The sequence below is a fragment of the Oryctolagus cuniculus genome, chromosome 3, assembly GCF_964237555.1.
Source record: "Oryctolagus cuniculus chromosome 3, mOryCun1.1, whole genome shotgun sequence".
Lineage (NCBI taxonomy): Eukaryota > Metazoa > Chordata > Mammalia > Lagomorpha > Leporidae > Oryctolagus > Oryctolagus cuniculus.
The window spans coordinates 40,860,004-40,878,347 of record NC_091434.1 but is presented as its reverse complement, the minus strand read 5'-3'; the positions used below and the strand labels follow the sequence as shown (position 1 = coordinate 40,878,347).

The window sequence follows — 18,344 nt, the reverse complement described above, 5'->3', positions numbered from 1 at the left end:
CAGTGGAAGATGGCCCAAGTGCTTGGGCCCCTGTACCCACTTGGGAGATGTGCAAGAGTCTCCCAGTTCCTAGCTTCAGATTGGCCCTGCTCCAGTTATTGAGGCCATTTGGGGGACAGTGAACCAGCAGATGGAAGACCTCTCTCTTTATCTCTCCCTCTCTCTGTCTGTAACTCTACCTTTCAAGTAAATAAATAAAGCTTAAAAAAAAGGCAGGATAGCCAGGGCACAGAGTAGCAGCCGACTCAGATGGGCACTGCATTATGCAATACTGCCCACATGCAAGTGGCAGATTAACTTACTGTGCCACAATGCCAGCCCTAAATATCCTATATTCTGTGAGGAGAGGGGTTGTGACTTTAAGAGACTTCTCAACATTGGAGAAAGCACCAAGTGGAGTGGGGGATGGTGACAAGAGTGAGAAGGAATTAAATAGATCAATCTGGTAGGTAATTATACACAGAGATCACTGCCCAAAGCCTCATAGCCTCATCCCATATCAGAGTGCTGGTTCCTATCCAAATTCCTGCTAATGTGCCTGGGAGACAGTATTGTGTCCCTGTCATCCATGTGAGATTCAGTAAGAGTTCTTGGCTCCTTCAGCCTGGCCCTGACCTGGTTGTTTTTGTCATTTGGGGAGTGAGCCAATGGATGAATGATCTCTTTCTCACTCTTCTCTCTCATTCTGTATTTCAGAGACAGAGACAGACAGAGACAGAGAAAGAGATGGGAAGGAAGGAAGGGAGGAAGGAAGGGAGGGAGGGAGGAAGGGAGGGAGAGAGAGAGACAGAGGAAAGGGAATGGAAGGTAAGGGGAGGGAAAGAGGGGGAGAGAGAGAGAGAGAAAAGACAGGCCAGGAAGGGATGGGCATGGGCATTTATCCTAATGGTTAAGACCACACTAGAGATGTAGGCACTTGACATAGAAAGATCTGAGTTTTATAACTGCCTGGGTCTCCTGACTCCAGTTGCTAATGTACACCGTGGGAAACAGCAGGTGATGACTCAAATACTTAGGTCCCTGCCACCCCCATGTGGGAGGCCTAGATGGAGGTTCTAGCTCCTGGCTTCAGAATGGTTCAGCCCTTATGTACCTTCACAGACACAATATCAGGGAGCTCAACTGAAGCTCCAACATGGCATGCCGGCATTGCAAGCAGAGGGTGGCTTAACCCACTGTACCACAACACCGGCTCTAGGTCTCTACTTCCAAGACTTACTTCACTCAAACTCGTCAAACATAAGATAAAATACCTTGATGAACATTCTTATAGCTGCTCAAACATCGCAGCCCACAGAGATGGTAATTTTCTGTGCAAAGTGTGGAGACAAGTATGGCACAGGTAAGAAGGGCCCTAAGCGAAAAGTCTATACAGTACTGGTTTCCTGAAGTTGGTCCTTAGTCTCATGCCGGTTCATACATCAGTTCAATCAGCCAACACCAAAGTGAGGGAGAGGGGAGGGATTGTAATAGCAAGTTTTGGCTGAGTTCATAAAGGTTATATGTCTGAAGCTACTCATTTCATTAATGCGTTTGATATTCAATAAAATTTTATGAAATGATAATGACAATAAGTGGGAGCTTCTCAGAATTTTTTATAAATTTACTTTATAAAAGGCTAGAAAATCTATACTGGATCCCTATTTAATATTAAATTTCTACTAGATCTCAATGGATGAACACCGCTGCTCTATGTGGCAGTAGATTAATATAATTACCTATAGGAAGGTGTCCTGAGGTTGGGATGAGCCCCAACCACGAAAGCAGAGAACAACTTTTGAAGGCAATCCCAAGAATGAGTCACCCCAAGATCTAGTCCAGATCAGGAGAGCAGGCTCTGCCACATGACTGCAGAGTAGTCTAATCACCCACCCACTGCAGGCCCACTGTGGAGACTGCAAGAGATGTGGAGACTCCACGCACAACTAACGCTGCGGACACTCGGTGACTTTGGCCTTGGAAACCACCTGATGACAGCATGAAAGCAAGGAACGAGGTGTCTACATGTACAAGAAAAGTGACCTAACAGACATGAACTGGAGAAGAGGGGACACAGAAACCCCAGGGGAGGATATTTAGCCACGCCTTACCTTTCCTCCATCCTCATCCTCTCCAGCATTCTTCACACACTCATCCTTTCTTCCACTCTTCACACACACGCACACACACACACACACACACCCATGAGGCACACGCATGCACTCTGCCTCAACTCTTCTTGCCACACCTGAGGAGACTCAGAGAGAAACCTTAAAGGGTTCTCTTTGGTGGCAGCCAGGAGTGATGGTATTGGGCAGCAGAGAAAATCTTACAATCTCCCAAAACAACTGTAGGTAAAGCTCGAGGGGTCTAGCCTTGGAACTCCAGTTAATTTCTCTTCTTGAAGGAAACGGATTTTAGAAAGAGCTGCTAGTTGAACTCAATTACTTTCAGATATGAGTATTATTTGTTCCAATGAGAGCAATAACTAAGCCAACATGTAGCCTAAATGAAGGCAGAAAAAACCAAAGACAGGAAAAATTCATCTTAAAAATTCTAAGAATCTGCCACAATTTTTCTTGAAGATTCAATTAAGTTCAATGGTACTCCTTAGGTCATAAGCTACTTCTCATCACAAACATTCCTTGATGAATTTTGGATCAGAAACTACCTCAGAGTGTTTCTTTAAAAAACAAATGAATGGCAATGATGGGGATTTTTTTGACAGGGAGATTTACTTCTCCATGAATGTCCTGGCTTCATAATGTCACAGGTTGAAGACTTTCGGGAAAGCATCTGCTTGACCTAGAACTTGGTCATTTTTCTCTATGCAGATATACAAACAACACGTGCTCATTCTCTTTCCCTACACACAAACACACACACAGTGGCCACTCTGACAACAGGGTCCTCTGTCCCCAGGAACATGGCACGTGACTCAGTCTAATGACAGGTGGTATAGCGGGCCTCTCTGACCTGCAACTGCTGCTGCTGGCACAGAAACCACTGTGTGGGTTGGGGCGGGGGTTGCTGACCTGCACCGGCTCAGGCGGGAGCTGGACCACATGCTGCATGCGCTCACTGTGGTGATGCCGCGATTCCTCCTCGTAGATCACATCCCTCTCGTGCTGGGGGAGGTTCAGGAAGCGGCGGATGGTGCAGAGGTTCTCCCAGAGGGTGCGGTTTTCTGGGCTTGGGTTCTCCTTCCAGCGGAGCAGTTCACACAGCCAACCCTAGAGAGAGAGGGAGCCCCTTGAGTTGACTTGCAGAGTGCAGAGGAGCTGAGTCCCTTTACACAAGCGTCACCTACTTTATCCTATTTTCCCTTCAAAACTGTTCCCACCAATCTGGGATCTCAAGATACTGCAACAGTCTGACCACATAGGCAGTAACAACAATGCCTAAGAATCTCCACTCACATTAGTTATCGCTTTGCTCCTCTATAGAACATACTCTCCATTACACTTTCCTTATAAAAAAACATAATCAAGGGGCCAAGGTTGTGGCACAGTGGGCTAAGAGGCCATCTGCGATGCCGACATCTCACATGTGAGCCGGTTCAAGTCCTATTTTCAACCCAGCTCCCTGCTAATGTGCCTGGGAAAGCAGCAGCAGATCACCCAAGAACTTGGGCCCCTGCCACCCACATGGGAAACCAGATGGAGTTCCAGGCTCTGTCTTGATCCTGGAACAGCCCAGGCCATTTGGGGAATAAACTGGCAGACAGGAAATCTCTCTCCCTGTCTCTCTGTCTCTTCCTCCCTCCCTCCCTCCATCTAACTCTACCTTTCAAATAAATAAAATCAATTTTTAGAAAAACAACATAATAAAGTGAGATTACAGTTTTGAATCTCAGAAATGGTCATTAGCATTTTGTCAGACAAATGGACAATATTCTGTTATCCAATTGGATAGTATTTCATTCTGAGAAAAGAGTGATGTGAAAAGTATGTATTACAAAAAGGCAAATTCTAAAGAACAAAATTTCAATGGTAAATATCACTACCTAGGAAGGGAATATTATTACAATTGTCAATAACGCCACAAAAAATGGAAATAACTTAAGCAAGAATGAAAATAACCAACATGTGGCAATTTCTGAATGCCTTATGCTCTTGGCCCTCTTAACCATCACTGTCCCATCACAGCCACACCTGCAGGGAGGTAGGCAGTTGGTCGGGTCACACCTGCAAATGCCTACCTCCCAACTCTGGCATCCGGATGTTCTTCCCTTGCAACTGCACAAGAAGAAAATGTAATGCAAATAATGATGGATTATATGAAAATAATACAGAGGATGCTGTCAACATCACTCACTGACTCATGTCAAAATATTTTACCCAGTAGCTTCCTAACCCATCATTTCTAAGCTTCATTGCTGATTTTGAAAACAAGAACTGTCCCACATCATGCCTCTTGCAAAAGAGTAAAAATTTTTCTAAAGAGGTGCATAAACACAAATGACTTTGTGAAAAATAAACCCCAAACCTCAACAAATTCTCTATCATAACTTGCAAGCCAACGAGAGTTCCTGACATGCATTATAAAAACCCCATATAATATCATAAGCCGTTGTTTGTCTAACTCTCCACTGTGTCTTCTGCCTTTACCCAAAAAGAGGCAAGATTTGATTATCTCCGCTGCATCAGCCAAGACAGCAACACCAGCTGTTCTCATTGTGCAGCCTCTTCCTCACGGCCTCCATGTTAATAACCTGATCATTCCATTTTCTCCTTCAACTGCCGGCTGCAGCACCGCGAAGAGACAAAAACCCAGGCCCATCTGCAGCAGCTGTAGGCACTGAACTGTGAAGCCACTGGGGATTTATAAACTAATCTGTAACACAACACTGCCTTGTTTTTACAAGTGAGAGGCCACATTTGCGCAGACCTGATCTTTTCTTGCAATAAACTGGGAGCTTGGGAGAGTTAGAGGGTTAGGAAGAATGAAAACAAGATATCTTAACATTTGCTTGGAAATGTTTTTCCAAGTGTTTTCATGGATTTTTTTTCCAAATCAATTAAAAGACAAGTAATGATCGATTTTTTTCAAGGTGCAATGTATATGAAAAACGAAGACAAATTTTTTGTGCCTACCAGAAAACAAATTATATTTCTAAAAATTTCCTAGTCCCAAAGTGTTTCCTCAAGGGCTTCTTTGCACAAAGGAAAGAATTCTTGAAATGGAAAAGAAACCATCTGTGGAAAAAATAAGCTCCTATTTCTCTGTCTTTTCATAGAGCTGAATAAGTCTCCAACTGAACTCTTTCAAATGTTTCACACAGGTATGTTTAACATCTCCCAGGGGAAGCGATAGCATGGAGACCAATCATTTAACGGAAAATAAAAACAAAACCTACATCTGTTAAAAGATGAAGTCCTGAGGTACTCAGACCTTAAGGAAGACAGCACCTGCTGCTCAGCCTGAAGAGTGAATTGCATTGTGGGAAGCCACAGCTTGAAAGGAGACAGGTGACAGCTGAGTGGTATCTCCACTTACGCCACTTGGAATGTCTCACACAACATTCATTGCTGCATTTGATTTATATGCGCTGTTATAATCTGCACTCATTACAATCGCTTAGAACAACACTACAGGCCTTGTTATGGACTGTGTGCTGTCTGCCATCCGTCTTTAAGAAGTGCAGTGCTCAATTTGCCCACTGACATGCAAGGTCTTGACCTTGAAGCTATTAGGGAGCGGATTAGACACAAGTGTGATCATGTGTGCAGACATAAGCAAACCAAATTAATTTCTGGCACAGGGAGGTAGCCAACAAGACCCTGTGCTTAGGGCACCAGAGAACTTCCTCAAATCCCTCATGGAGCTGAGCTAATAGCATGTTTAAGGGAACCCGGTTTTGAAGATGAAGCACATTCATGGTATTTAGAGGGTTATTAATCTAGTTTCCCCACAAAGTGTTTGCTTGGCTGATCAGATTAAGGGATGGAGCCTTCAACAGCGCACCCCCACCACAGCAGGCCCCAAGAAATCTGTGATACTTCACAGCCTTGGACATATTGCACCATGTGTACCCAGCTGCTTCAATAATTAGCTTATGAATGTATCAGCTGGTTCTGTGATTTTTATAAATAATAACTAACCTACAGAGCAGAAAGATTGTCAGGAGCCTTACAGTAGCACAAAACCATAAGGAGCTCCTAACTCTGATTTGCTGTTCTACTAAATATCGATATTCCCTACTAAAGGAGTTCCTGCGATGCCATTTATAAATATTTATTTTGTCTCAGAAATGGCAATGTATTTTCTCGTCAGTTTTCCTCATGGCAGCCATGCTTTGCTTTCCCCTCACTCTGACTCACTTGCTCAGATTTGCAAGCTTATATCCAGGAGATCCACTCTTCCACCTCACTTCCCATCTACTCACCTTTATTTTATGCACATGATCCTTCCAGCAGCCTATTTGGAATGCTTATCCCTGTTTTCTCAATAGGATCTCTTATTAGCCTGTTAAGTATTTAGTGAATGTGTGAGAAATTATCATGCTTTTACATGAACACACATGTATGTAAATTGTCAGTTAAGCCATCACAGAACAGATAAAGGGTCCCCACATTGGGATTTTTTTCATTTATATAATTTTTGCATGCCATCCAAGAAAGTTTTGCAGTATCAGGCAAAAAAAAAAAAGTGTAAATGTCAAATAAAACAGTGACAGATGACAGTATTCTCTATTGAATAGCACTGTTTCTGTCGTGCATGTTCAATGGGAACTCATGAATTATTAATAAACAAATCTCCTTTTTCTGTTAAAAATCTCAAGTAGGTTTTTTTGTTGTTGTTCCCTATGTGTTATATGGAGCATTCCAGGAGAATTATTTTCATTTCAGAAATGCTGATACAGAAGTTCAGCTGATTTCCAGCCTTGGCTAGCTCTCTGAGTGGGCATCATCAACTGTGGAGTATACACCTCTCTATGATTTCTCCTGAGGTTAGCCGAATATTCATATAGTACATTTTTATTTTATAGTCTGACAAAACTGGGACTAAGTGAATTATAAGTGTTTGAGCACAGCTAGGAAGTACACAGAACATTACACTCAAAGCCCAGGTACTTGATTGTGAAGTTCCTGCCCTGTCATTAAATGACTGGGCAGTGTTAGACCTAAGAGCTTAACTGTAAAAAAGGAGGATTTATAAAAGATGGTCTCTAGGTCCTCTTCTAGTGCCACATTCTGTGAGTTTACTTTGCTATCTTTCAAAAATAGCCATTAGGATCAAAAATGCAAAGAAATCACCTTGAGCATATGATCAAGGTCAACAACACTAGTAAGGATATACAACACCATGAACTGTGATACGATGAACTGCAAATGATACAACTTCATATCTGAGGTACTCGTACCCAAAATGCATAATCTCAGTCAAGTCATGATATAATATTCAGACAAATTTATAGAAAGAGGTGTTTGACAAAATAAACAATCAGTCCCCTTCTAAAGTGATGTGAGCATTGGGGAAGCTTGGTGAGAAATATACAGTACAGAGCAACTATCCCTTCTATACTATCCTGGCAAATTTTCTGTGAGTCTAGAGTTAGTTCAAAACAAAAGTTTTTAAGATACAAAGAATACATGGAACATGTATAGGAAAATCCACATGGAGCCTTCAGTGTAAGGATGCCAAGAAATTCACAGTTAACATTTTCGTTTATGGTCAGTATCAGAACCCAAAGAAGAAATACAACTTCAAAAACTTCTGCCTTGCAATCAATGGTTAAAGAGTTTCCAAGCACACAGCCCATAAGCAAATAATATTTATTAACATCTCATTTTAGCCATCTCATCAGTCTCTTAAGCAAATATATTTCCCTCAGTAAAACAGAACAAAATATAAACAACTCTGACTGTCCTTTCCAACTATGCAGGTGAGGCGACACTCATACCAGTCAAGACATAGTTTGTTTATAATCCACCTGTTCTGAAAAGTTGCATGTCAATCTAAATTTACAAAACAAATCATGTTGTAAATGTATTAGGAATCCTTACTATTTGAGGAAATGTGCCATTGATTCTTTGTGGAAGATGAATAATAATCCCATAGTTTCTAAGTTGACGGTTTCATTATCATGACACAAAGATTGAGCATTAGAAGGGGCAATAATAAGAACCATAATTTGATGTTGTTTTTCCTTCATGATTTCATCCTCTTCTGCCATCATTTCCACTGTCGACCTTGTTTTCTAGCCATTGCAATTGCTCACAGTCCCTGGAGATGCCTGGAACATTCTTACTTCTGCGCTTTTGCTATGCTCCTTCCTTGGCTGGAAGGTCTCATATCCAAATCTCTGTTCCCCATGAGAAGCTGTGCTTCGAGGCTCAGTTACATGGTCTCATCTGATCGCCTGAGATAATCAGTTGCTCACTCCTGAATGACCCTAAAGCATATTGTTTCTACCCTTCAACAATTTGATTTTAACTGTTGTTAGAGCTGAGCCTATCTGTATCTCCATCAGAACAACTGACTGCTTTCAACATCTTCAGAGCAGAGAATGGTTCCTTGCACGTTAGGGGATGCTCTATAAGTGCTCATTAAATTGACCTGAAATTATTAGATTACGTAGAAATTAGCCTACAGGAATGTTTTTATAGCCACATAACCAAAGACTAACTGTTGAGGAGAAGTGCTAATACTCAGAAGCAACCTTTTCACAATGTTCTATGGCTTATTTCCTCCTTCTATTGCATGAACATGATAAGAAGAATAGAGTGATCCAATTTGTCCCATTTTGTAAACTGTGAACAATGACAGAGAGATCTTCAAACACTCAGTGTGTAATAGTCTACTGAACATTCACTTTCTGTGTGCCATGTAATGGTTTTGTACATTTCATGCATCATTTAATGATCACTGCTAATTTTCACTTAAAAGGTGAATTAAGATCACTCACAAGAAAGTGAGGAATTCTGACCATGAATCATATCAGGAAAAGTGCCACCACAGAGAATATGACATAATATGGATCTTGGGTGATATGGATGGATTTCACCAGGTGGGGAGGAGAAGAGATTAAAACCTATCCCAAGCACTGATAATGTTTTCTACAAGTGCAAACACACACAAAAATAATCACACAGAGAATCAGAAGCAACTATATGAAGCCAAAGCATCATCTAGAAAGGAAGCCAAGTGTCCAATTCTGAAGAATGTCATGCAAAGCAATATCATTTCAATCCTTGGGTCCTAGGATTTACTGAAGGCTTTTCAACTAATATGGCAAAGAATATACCTTTCTTTCTTACCCTATCCCCGCCCCTTCCTTGGGGAAAGGACTATGCTAAAGTCAGAACACTGCTTATCTTAGCCTAGATAGTGCTTTTTTTTTTTTTCATAGCAAATCATGTTCCTGGGTATTAACTAGGATCTACAATGGTTTGTTAGTGGTAAAATACATTCTTCATGAGCTCCATCCTTTAGTTGTTTTCATTCTAAAAAGAAATGGTAGGTATTATAAGCACAAAATTCCATCCATCATCTTAAAACCTGTTTTATTTTCTCTGGGTCTGCATATGTATGCATGTATGTTGTTGTTGTTCAAATGGGAGTTCTAAAATTCTCCTGAATTAATAATTAATGAGTAATAGGAATGCCTAAAATTTGTAAAGGTTTAAAAATTTCAAATAGATAATAAGTGAGTGACGTTCTCCAAGTCACATACCAAAAGCTGATGTTGTTCCAGTGGCCAGGGAGGTCATTACAGAATAATAATATGGCCAAGTATTTGAGTTTGGAGCCTATAAGATATGAAGTTGAATCCCAGCTCTTAATTTTACATTATGGCTGTGGACAGCACTTAAGGGTAGAGTTCCTGTCCATGGTACTGAAATGTCCCCATGTACAAAATTACTTGTTTTCCCTAAGCCAGGACACTGGTTAAGACTCCAATTTCTCCAAGCCCTCGTGTTTCTTTTCAAAAAAAAGTCCTATTCTTATGAGAAATCTCCCCAATTTTATAATATTTCACAATAAATACAAATCATGACGTTCTCAACATTAAACACAAGTTCACTGCCTGCTCTGACCTCCAATAAGAGAGTAAGTAACTGTTTCTGTTGAGTAAGGCTGTATATTCCTGGAAGACAGAGCCTTGTCACTGTATTCCCCTTGATGTGCCTACACAGAGGTGATGAGTGAATTCAAGCTACTAAATAGTAAGTACCCCCAACCCTTTGCCCCTCTAAAAACATTAATGAATGAATAAGTCAGCAAATGAACAGTCCTGTAGGAGAATGACTCAAGGCTTCTTGCAGCAGAAATGTAAAAGGCCATTTACTCACCCACATCTTCAATGCAGAAAATGTCAGCATATGTAACCAAAAGGAAATGTTTTCTGAGTGTCTCCAAAGAAAATTCATATTATTAACCACAGACAGTTCGCTTTCTAAATGGAAGCACATAAAGTCCCCAAACAAACTTTTGTAACTGTGAAAGGATTTCTCTTCAGCTGGTTGAGACTCTTCTGAAGTGTGAAATGAGCCAGATAATATTCAGCTCTTGTTTCTTAGTCACTGAATTCTCTTTTCATGAATCCAATAAGTGTCTATTAAAATAAATAAACCCCCTAATGATTCAAGATAACCTAATCAAGAAAACTGAAATGGATAAAAAGCTAACTACGAGGGAGACTTGTCAAGGGCTTCAATGCATTGCTGACGAGGAGGTCATCTAAACCTGAAAGAGATTTGTGCTTAGCATTTGGTTACAGTTCAAGGTTAATTATTTTATACCTTGAATGTGGCGAGTAAAAATGATCTGTTTCTTTTTTTTATTTTTCAAAATTGTATACCAAGTTCTAAACTGTATTTTCATGGGAACCAATTTTCAACTGTCTCTAGGCTACCATACACATGCCTCTCACATTTCTATGGATATGTTTGTAAAGATTAAGTCAGTAATTGGGAGTAATGAAAATTTTATTTCAGAACACCTCTTTAGCTTCTGCTATAGATGGTTTATTGCAAGGAGGGATTACCTACAATTTTGTTGCTCCCCACCTTGCCATGGATACATAGGACATGCAGAACTATACAGAACTGAGGAGGCTCAGAGCATCTTCACACATACAAATAGGAACATACAGGGGCGGGCGCTGTGGCACAGTGGGTTAAAGTCCCAATCAGCAGGGGCGGCATCCCATATGGGCGCCAGTTCATCCCAGCTGCTCCACTTATGATCCAGCTCCCACTATGGCCTGGGAAAGCAGTAGAAGATGGCCCAAGTCCTTGGGTCTACAGAGAGGCAAGCAAGCAACTAAGTGTAAAATTTAAAGAATGTGACTCTGCAAGTGTCTGCCTCCTTATCTCATCACCTGGCTGGCCTCATTCTTGTGGTGGTCCTGTGAAAAGAAGACAATTATACAGTCTCTATGATGATATGGTAGGAACTATTCATGGGCACCAGTGTTCTCCCTTGGTAAAAAACACAGTTTAACTCAATCTCTTTTTAAGAAGGATGGGGAGAGTTAAAAAAAAAATGGCTTTCCTATGGCAACCTGGTTTATATCAAAGCCCCATGCAAGTCTGGAAAAGTGCCATGTCATGAACAGGTGAAGTGATGTAACTCAAGGGTATATTCTGCAGATAAAACTGAGCTAAAATCAATGCAAGAACTTTACTGATGAGTTAAAGATACTTAACATTTTAAGAACTATATATCAACTTGTTATGGATCTTTGCTGATACCTAAATAAGTTACAGGACATGAAATACTAACATAATTAATTGTGAGGGTGGTGAAAATAAGCCAATTCCTCACAATGGAGTTCATAACAAAACTGAGATTCAGGATGGGCATTTGTCCTACTGGTTAAGATGCCTATGTCCCACATTGGAGTGCCTCAGCTTGATGCCCAGTTCCAGATTCTGATTCCAGATTCTAGCTAATGCAGACCATGGAAAGCAGTGGCACTGGCTCAAGTAATTGAGTTCCTGCCACCATATGAGAGACCTGGATTAAGTTCCCAGCTCCTGGGATCAGCCCTCAGCCCAGCCATGGGGCTGTTGTGGGCATTTGGGGAGTGAACCAACAGATAGGATCTCTCTCTCTCTCTCCCCTTCCCCTTCATCCCTCCCTCTCCTTCTCCCTCTCCATCTCCCTTTTTCTCTCTCCCTCCAAATGATTTTTTTTAAAGAACCAAGATTCTGTTACGATTTTGTCAGATAATCTTTCATCAGAGGTTAATCCCTTGAGTTTATACTGAGAGAAAAAGGAGAAACCAGAAGGCTCAACTTGATGCTCAGATATCATTCAGTTGATTGCTCATTTAGTTTAATATTTTGAAGTTTCTTCACTGGGCACAGTAACCTTTTTTGACTGCTAATTTTAGTGCAAATATATTGATTTATTTGAATTAGATTTTGGCAGACAGCCCCTAAATTGTTTTATGCATGTCATAATATCCAGGTCACAAGAATGGAAACTGACCCTAATATAATGATGACTATGCTCCTAAGAGATCAGCCCAATAAAAAGGGAAGCTACTCAGGCAAGGCCACACTCCTCATTCTAACCACCTTCCATGCTGAATGCAAATGGCAAAAGCACAACCATTAGGAGTGAGACTGATATAATCAACTCATTTTACGTGAGGCAACTTAAGGCCAGTACTTTCTGTCAATCTAAATCAGGGAAATCAAGGGGAGCTACACCTCTATTTCCAAAGCCTGAGCCATCCAAGCTCAAATAAAGTCATCCCCACGGTAGGAACTTCATAAAAGAACATCATCATCAAACATTTTTTGTACAAAGTGGCAAAGCTTAAACTTTTGTGCAATGTTCTCTAAAGGCTAAAGGACTACATAATGATACTGTGGTAATATTTTATACTTTTGTAAACTTACTCTCTTACATGAAAAGTTTGTCTTTACAAAAGAATTATCATTGCAAGCATTTGATACAGCAGTTAAGCTACCACTTGGAATACCTACATTCCATATCAGAGGGCCTAGGTTTGAGTCTGGACTCTGCTACTAATTCTAGCTTTTTACTAATATATACATTGAGAAGCAGCAGGTGATGGCTCAAATAGCTGGGTCCCTGCCACCCATATGGGAGGCCTGAATTGAGTTCCTGGCTCCTGGCTTTGGGCTGGCACAGCCCTGGCTGTTGTGAGCATTTGAGGAGTGAACAAGTAAATGAGATATCTTTCCACTTCTCTGTATCTCTGCCTTTCAATTGAATTAAATTAAATTAAATTTTAGAAGGAATTATAATATTGCTAAAATGTTCATACTACTCAAAGCAATATGCAGATTTAAGGTAATCCCCATCAAAATCCCAATGGTATTCTTTCCAGAAAGAGGAAAATAACCCTAAAATTCATATGGAACCCCTCACACACCCCTCCAATCAAAAAAAAGTAATACTGACAGGTGTAATATTGGGTTGGGCTGCTGCCTATGATGTTGACATCAATAAGGGCACTGGTTTGATTCCCAGCTGTTCCACTTCAGACCAAGCTCTCTGCTAATATGCCTGGGAAAGTAATGGAGAACATCCCAAGCACATGGGCCCCTGTACCCACATGGGAGACCCAGATGAAGCTCCTGGCTCCTAGTTTGCCTAGCCCAGCCCTGGCTGTTGCAGCCATTTGGGCAATAAACCAGCAGATGGAACATTTTTCTTTCTCTCTCTCTCTCTGTCTCTCTCTCTCTCCCTCCTTCCTTCCCTCCCTCCCTCTCTTTCTCTGTAACTCTGCCTCTCAAATAAATAAAATAAAAAGTATTGCTTTTTAAAAAAGAAATACTGAGAAAAAAAAGAACAAAGTTGGAGGTCTCACAATTCCTGATTTTACATTACAAAGCTATCTTAATCAAAACAGCACAGTACTGACATAAAACAGTGGAATGGAAAGCCTAGAAATAAACTCAAATATATATGGTCAACGAACTTTCAACAAGGGCACCAAGAGTAAAGCAAAGGGAAAGGATAGTCTCTCTAACAGATGGTGCTGAGAAAGCTTGATTTCCACACGCCTGAAATTGGGCCCTTACTTACTCTTTATACAAAAGTCAGCTCAACATAGACAAAAGACCTAAATGTAAGACCTGAAATTATAATACTAAAAGAAGAGAACAAAGGTAAAAAGCTCCTCAATATTGGCATTGGCAATGACCTTTTTCAGTATTACACCAAAAGCTCAGGACAGAAAAGGAAAAAAAATGAATAAACACGACTATATCAAACCAAAATGCCTTTTTTTTTTTTTTTTGACAGGCAGAGTGGACAGTGAGAGAAAGAGAGACAGAGAGAAAGGTCTTCCTTTGCCGTTGGTTCACCCTCCAATGGCCGCGGCGGTGCTGCACTGCAGCCGGCACATCATGCTGATCCAAAGCCAGGAGACAGGTGCTTCTCCTGGTCTCCCATGGGGTGCAGGGCCCAAGCACTTGGGCCATCCTCCACTGCACTCCTGGGCCACAGCAGAGAGCTGGCCTGGAAGAGGGGCAACCGGGACAGAATCCGGCACCCCGACCGGGACTAGAACCCAGTGTGCCGGCACCACAGGCGGAGGATTAGCCTATTGAGCCATGGCGCCAGCCCTAAACCAAAATGCTTTTGCATAGCAAAGAAAATAATCAACAAAATGAAAAAGCAACCTACACACTGAGAAAATATATTTGTAAGACACATATCTAATAAAAGAGTAATATCCAAAATATATAAAGAACTCTTATAACTCAACAGCAGAGAAAAATAGAACCAGACTTAAAAATAGGCAAAGGACCTGAGCAGACATTTCTTCAAAGAAAACATAAAAATGGCCAACAGATATAGGAAAAGGTGCTCAACTTCACTAATTATCAGGGAAACACAAATTTAAATTTAAGCCATTAAGATAGGCTATTATCAAAAAGAGAAGATAAAAAATGTTTGCAAGCATGTGGAGCCAAAGGTACACTGTTGATAAGAATGTAGATTGGTATGGTCATTATGTGAAACAATATGGAAATTTCCAGAGGAATTAATAATAGATCAACCACACAACCCAGCAATTCTTCTTTTGGGCAATTACCCAATGGAAATGAAATAACAGCCTTATAAAGATATTTGTACTCCCATGTTCACTGCAACATTATTCACAGCAAATAAGATACTGAAACAATTTAAGTGTCTCTCAATGGATGAATGAACAAACAAAATGTGTTACATTTGAGGGGTCTTCAAAAAATTCATGGAAATTACATATCATGAAAATACCATGCAAGGATGCCAATCTTTTTGTACAAAACAAATTTATTTTCTCACAGCTACTTGTAAGGCAAAATGTAAGACAGAGATAAATAGATACAGATCTTATATCCACTAACTCACTCCCTAAATGCCTATAATAACCAGGGCTGTGCCAGGCAAAGCCAGGAGCCTAGAATTCCATCCTTGTCTCTCACATGGGTGGCAAGGTCCCAGGTATTTCGGCCGTCATCTGCTGCCTCCCAGGATGCAGTAGCAGGAAGATGAATTGGAAGCAAACTAGTTGCGATTCAAAATGGCACTTGGATATGGGATGCAGGTGTCTCCACGCCAACAAGAGATGCAGGCATCCCAAGTGGCAGCTTAAACAGCTTAAACACTTGCCCCTAAATATATTTTAATATATTTATATATTTAATTTACACAAATTTTTTGATGTGTTAGTATGTGTGTGGGGGGAATATTATTAAGTCATTTAAAAAAAGGTTGTAGGGGGCTGGCATTGTGGTGTAGTGTGTGAGGCTGCTGCTGGTGATGCTGGCATCCCATATGGATGCCAGTTCATCTCCTGGCTGCTCCACTTCAAATACAGCTCACTGCTAATCTACCTGGGAAAGCAAGAGAGGATAGCTCAAGTGTTTAGGCCTCTGCACCCACATGGGACACCTGGAAGAAGTTTTTGGCTCCTGACTTTGGCTTGGCACAGCCCTCATCATTGCGGCCACTTAGGGGTGAACCAGTGGTTGGAAGCTCACGCTGTGTGTGTGTGTGTGTGTGTGTGTGTGTGTAACTCTGTGTTTCAAATAGATAAATAAATCTTGGGAAAAAGAAAAAAAAAAAGTCATGTCATTTGCGATAGCATAGATGAACATGGAGAGCATTATTGTAAGTGAAACATTCCAGATACACAAAGAAAAATGTTGCATGTTCTTCCTTTGATGTTGAATCTTAAGAAGAAAAAGTTAAGCACACAGGGAGAATAAAACATCACCACGGTTGGTGGTGATGGGAGATGTAGGTCAAAGGCTACCAAGCAGCAGTTGTGTGGGATAAAGAAGTTTCGAGTTCTCATGTACAACATGAGAACTACAGTTAATAAAATGGTGCTATTTTAGGGATTTCTGTTGAATAAGCAGGTTTTAGCTGCTCCTGTCACAAAAGTCACTATGTGAGATGACAGATATATTAATCTGATTCACTATAATAACCATTTTTCTATCTGTGTGGTTCCCATAATGCCATGTTGTAAACTTCAAATACGTACAACATTTATTTTAAAAATAAGAGCAAAGGAATTGCTTCTAAAATAGAATTACAGTTTTGACCTGTATCAGTGAGATCTTAATTAGGACATACACATATTCAGATGTATTCCTGTGCACACACATATACATGGTAAGCAGAGACTCTAAAATGCTCATTGGAACTATTTCTAGGCTGCAGGACTATGGCTGGGTGATCCATTCAATTATCTTCATATTTTTCTTCACTATCTGAATTTCCTAAATCAGGATGCCATTACTTATGTAATCATAAAAGTGATTTCTTTAAAAAAAAAATGTACAACTAAGTTGTGCCTGGGACATTTTTAAGAAGAAGTGAGAAAATAAAAATTAATACAGTAGCCCATGAATGAGTGAAGGGAATGTCAGCACATATAATTAATGTGATATAAACTGTGAGAGCAAAGAACAATGTAAGAAACAAACAAGCGTCTGGAGACAGCAAGATGGCAGAGTATGGAGGGAGCTTACCACTCTAGTCTAGGGGAAGACAGTTACAAAAAAACATGGAGAGAGTGGCACAACCTCAGGGAAGAGCTAGGGAGAAAACAGCAGAGGAAACTCCACGCACATTACAGGGACACTGTCAATCTACATGGAGGATGTGGATGCACAAAACTCAGGACCCCAGCAGCCAAGAGCTTTTGCAAGTGGTGAGACCAGACTACAGCAGCCCAAGCCACAGGTGATAAAGCTTCAGGGAGAGCCTGTCCTGAGTCCGGCTTGGAACCTTGTAGGGGACAGTATAACTGCCAACCTAGAGGAAAAAAAGGTGGGGCACGTTTCTCTCTTCCTGACCAACTGGCACCATTGTCCTCAAACTAGCTAAGAGGAACAGGCGCCATTTTGGACATACATAACAGCTGTGCTGGCTTGTGTCTGCACGCCCAGAAACCAGCCGAGAGGAGACGCCTGAGTCTGGCCGGGAGAACTGACAGGGAGCTGGGTGCTGGTGACTGTGGGAGCCTTGTGTGCTGGGACTGTGAAAACACTGTGGTTGTGTGGGAGGATGCAGGGTGTGGCTCGGTCTTTGGGTAGTCACTACGGGTGGCTCCATATGCTTGGGGCATCCTGATTCGCTGATGAGGGTCATGCTGTGGGATCCATGCTCACACGGAGGGCTGCACAGATCCTTTGTGTGGTTCTTGTGGCAGCCTGAATGAATATTATACCCACTCGGGCTAATGACCAGGCGTTGGTCTCCTTGGAGGAGAGGAAGTGAGTGTGAGACTATGCCAACAGAGCAGATTAAACCTCTACTCTGATTTTAAAAAAAAGAGAGAGAGAGAGAGAGAGATACCAGACCCAATTTGGGAGGAGTCACCTTGGACACTCCTCACTCTGGAGCATGGAACACAGCTCCCTGGACACACCTAGCACACACCTCAGTGTATTCACTGAAAGTGCAGACATTCCACTAATCTGCAGAGGCATAGTCCAAAGATAAAAGCCATCACAAGAAAAAAAAAAAAAGTAGCTCCACAAATGCCTAGAAATAAATGCAGCAATTCAAGAAACAAGAATGAAAGACAACATCAGGTCCCACAAGGAACACAACACTTCAATACTAGAATGTGAAAATGAAGAGACTGAAGAAGGACTGGGAATAGAATTCAAAAAATTGATCATAGGACTACTTAGAAGTAATCATCTCCCTCTCTCTGCTTCTCCTTCTCTCTCTGTGTAACTCTGACTTTCAAAGAAATAAATAAATCTTTAAAAAATAAAGAAGTAATCAGAAGCAAATACACAAATTAAAGAGATCCATACATGAGATGAATGAACATTTTTCCCATGAAATTGAGATTTTAAAGAGAAATCAAAATGAAATATTGGAAACGGCCGGTGCTGTGGCTCAATAGGCTAATCCTCCGC

General features: G+C 41.1%; 1 protein-coding gene across 4 annotated transcripts in view; it reads right to left on the bottom strand.

Annotated features, from left to right (window-relative positions):
* SATB2 (SATB homeobox 2) overlaps window positions 1-18,344 on the bottom strand; it is a 199,405-nt gene that overhangs the window by 35,900 nt on the left and 145,161 nt on the right. For all 4 annotated transcript variants that reach the window (XM_051848329.2, XM_070070433.1, XM_051848330.2 and 1 more), the window contains one exon: window positions 3,015-3,212. In XM_051848329.2, coding sequence (XP_051704289.1) covers window positions 3,015-3,212 — 198 coding nt within the window. The remainder of the gene's footprint in view (window positions 1-3,014; window positions 3,213-18,344) is intronic.